The sequence below is a fragment of the Penaeus vannamei genome, chromosome 2 (assembly GCF_042767895.1).
Source record: "Penaeus vannamei isolate JL-2024 chromosome 2, ASM4276789v1, whole genome shotgun sequence".
NCBI lineage: Eukaryota > Metazoa > Arthropoda > Malacostraca > Decapoda > Penaeidae > Penaeus > Penaeus vannamei.
Window position 1 is genome coordinate 48493261 of NC_091550.1, and position 2500 is coordinate 48495760.

Below are 2500 nucleotides of genomic sequence, written 5' to 3' on the forward strand. Positions count from 1 at the left end.
TATCGGTCACGTGACAAACTTTAAGAAGGATATCTCTTTGCAATAATAACAATCTATGTCATGATAATTACTATCTTTATCCAGGCAAGATTTTACAGCTCTGGGTATAATGACACTAATGAGGGTGATGAGCATAATTGCGCGGAGAAATTAGATATGGAATAATTTTCCCGAATGTGATGAATGTGGTGGTGAGTGTGGTGATGGTGGTGATGGTGGTGGCGATGATGGTGATGATGAGGAGTGTGATAATGAGTGATGGTGCGGATGGTGGTGATGATTGTGATGATGATGGTGATAAAGATGGCGAAGATAGTGATGATTGTGGTGGTGACGGCGATGATGGTGATAATGATGATGACGATGATGATGATGAGGGAGCGTGATAATGATGGTGACAAAGATGGAGAAGATAGTTATGATTGTGATGGTGACGGCGATGATGGTGATGATGATGATGGTGATGATGATGAGGAGCGTGATAATGAGAGTGATGGTGCGGATGGTGGTGATGATTGTGATGGTGGTGGCAAAGATGGCGAAGATAGTGATGATTGTGGTGGTGACGGCAATGATGGTGATGATGATGATGACGAAGATGATGATGATAATGAGGGAGTGTGATAATGATAGTGATGGTGCGGATGGTGATGATGGTGACAATGCTGGCGAAGATGATGATAATTATCATGATGGTGACGGCGACTGTGCCAATAGCGATAACGATGAGATAATAATGATGATAATAGTCATAATAAAAAAAATGCAATTCTGATTCAAAATTGACGGTCTCACAATCTCCCTCTAACAGGTAAAATTAAGGTAAATAGGGCCTACTTACGTTCAATTAACTAGGCCTACATAAACTGCATTCCTGATTAACCCTCAACACTTTCGTAAACCATTAGATAATGATTGAAATAAGATAACCAATTAATCAGTATATAATCAGCATTAAATCCATTTCATTTATACTGACTTACTGATCAATCAATTTGCATTAATTTAAATCGTAATGAATAATATATTGTGTACATATAGGCGACACAGACAACAACAAAACAACAATAACAACCATTAAAATAATAATGATAATAATAATAATATTAATTCTATTAATGATAATAAAAATATCAAAACTACAATAATGATGATATACGATAAGGCTAATAACAGTGGTATTGGTACGAATAATGAATAATGAATAATAAATAGTAAAAATATGAATAATGACAATGATAATTCATAAATCCTAATCACCACAGATATGGTATAACAAAAGCCTTTATTAGGGCATGGGTGATCTGCCTTCTAATCACTTTGTTGATTGGCCAGTCAGCTTGCTTGCTCTTAATGACTGGTTACTGCGACTGTTTGGGCTAAGTGCTTGTTACATATGCTGACTGCTTGTTATAACTGTTTTATTATATCTGTTTAAACTGCTTGTACTGAATGCTTGTTAAGGGTACGTGTCCTGTCTGCTATGTCTGAGTGTCTGCTTTAACTGCTTGCACTAATATGGTTGCTACGGCTGCTTGCTCTATCTGCTTAAACTGAGTGCTTGCTGTAACTGCTTGCATTGCTTGTTTAGACTCCTTACTATGATTTATACTGATTGCTTGGTATGACTGCTTGCTCTGATTTCTTGCTATGAATGGGACTTATCATTGCTTGCAATAAATGCTTGTTGTGACTGCTTGCTATGTTTGTTTATCAGTCGCAGTCAGACAAAGACAATGATGTGGATAATGAGGTTGTAATAATAGTGATGATGGTAATGATATGTAATTATTACATCTGATAATGACTATGAATTAAGAATTGCGTAATTATGGATATGACTAATTGTTGGTAAGAAGGATAATAACCATATAATACTAATGGAAAATGTGTTATAACAACAATGATTAACAACGATGATAAGAACAGCACGAGTAAGAGAAAATGAAAAAAAATAATATCATTGCAATTACTATTATCACTATCTTCATTCTTATCATTATCACAGTTATTCATGATAACAGTAGCGACCACAATGATAACGATAACAACAATAATGACGACCATAACAGCACTATAATCACCACCACAACCACGACCAACATCACCACCACCACCATAACAACAACAACAACAACAACAACAACAACAAAACAATGAATAACGATAATGATAGAATTAGGCTTTGTCCCCGCGCCCACCCTTTCCCCCGCCCACAAAACCCCTGTTCTTAAATTCACACTCACGCCCATCACGCCCACGCCCATCGATGGAAATGTTCTCTTGTGCAAACGGGCAAACACACACCCGATGAGGACAAACAAACACAGCAAAGACAACAAGAAAAGTAGGTGAGGGAAGGGAGAGATGGAGAGAGTGGAGTGGGAGTGGAAGACAGACAGAGAGAGAGAGAGAGAGAGAGAGAGAGAGAGAGAGAGAGAGAGAGAGAGAGAGAGAGAGAGAGAGAGAGAGAGAGAGAGAGAGAGAGAGAGAGACAGAG

At 37.7% G+C, this 2500-nt stretch overlaps 1 protein-coding gene across 1 annotated transcript in view; it reads left to right on the forward strand.

The window, feature by feature from the left end:
• Nucleotides 1-2169: 2169 nt before the first annotated feature.
• The window catches only part of LOC138865785 (ribosome-binding protein 1-like), a 115519-nt gene continuing 115188 nt past the window's right edge, over nt 2170-2500 (forward strand). Inside the window, exon 1 of the mRNA XM_070137109.1 lies at nt 2170-2351. Coding sequence (XP_069993210.1) covers nt 2170-2351 — 182 coding nt within the window. The remainder of the gene's footprint in view (nt 2352-2500) is intronic.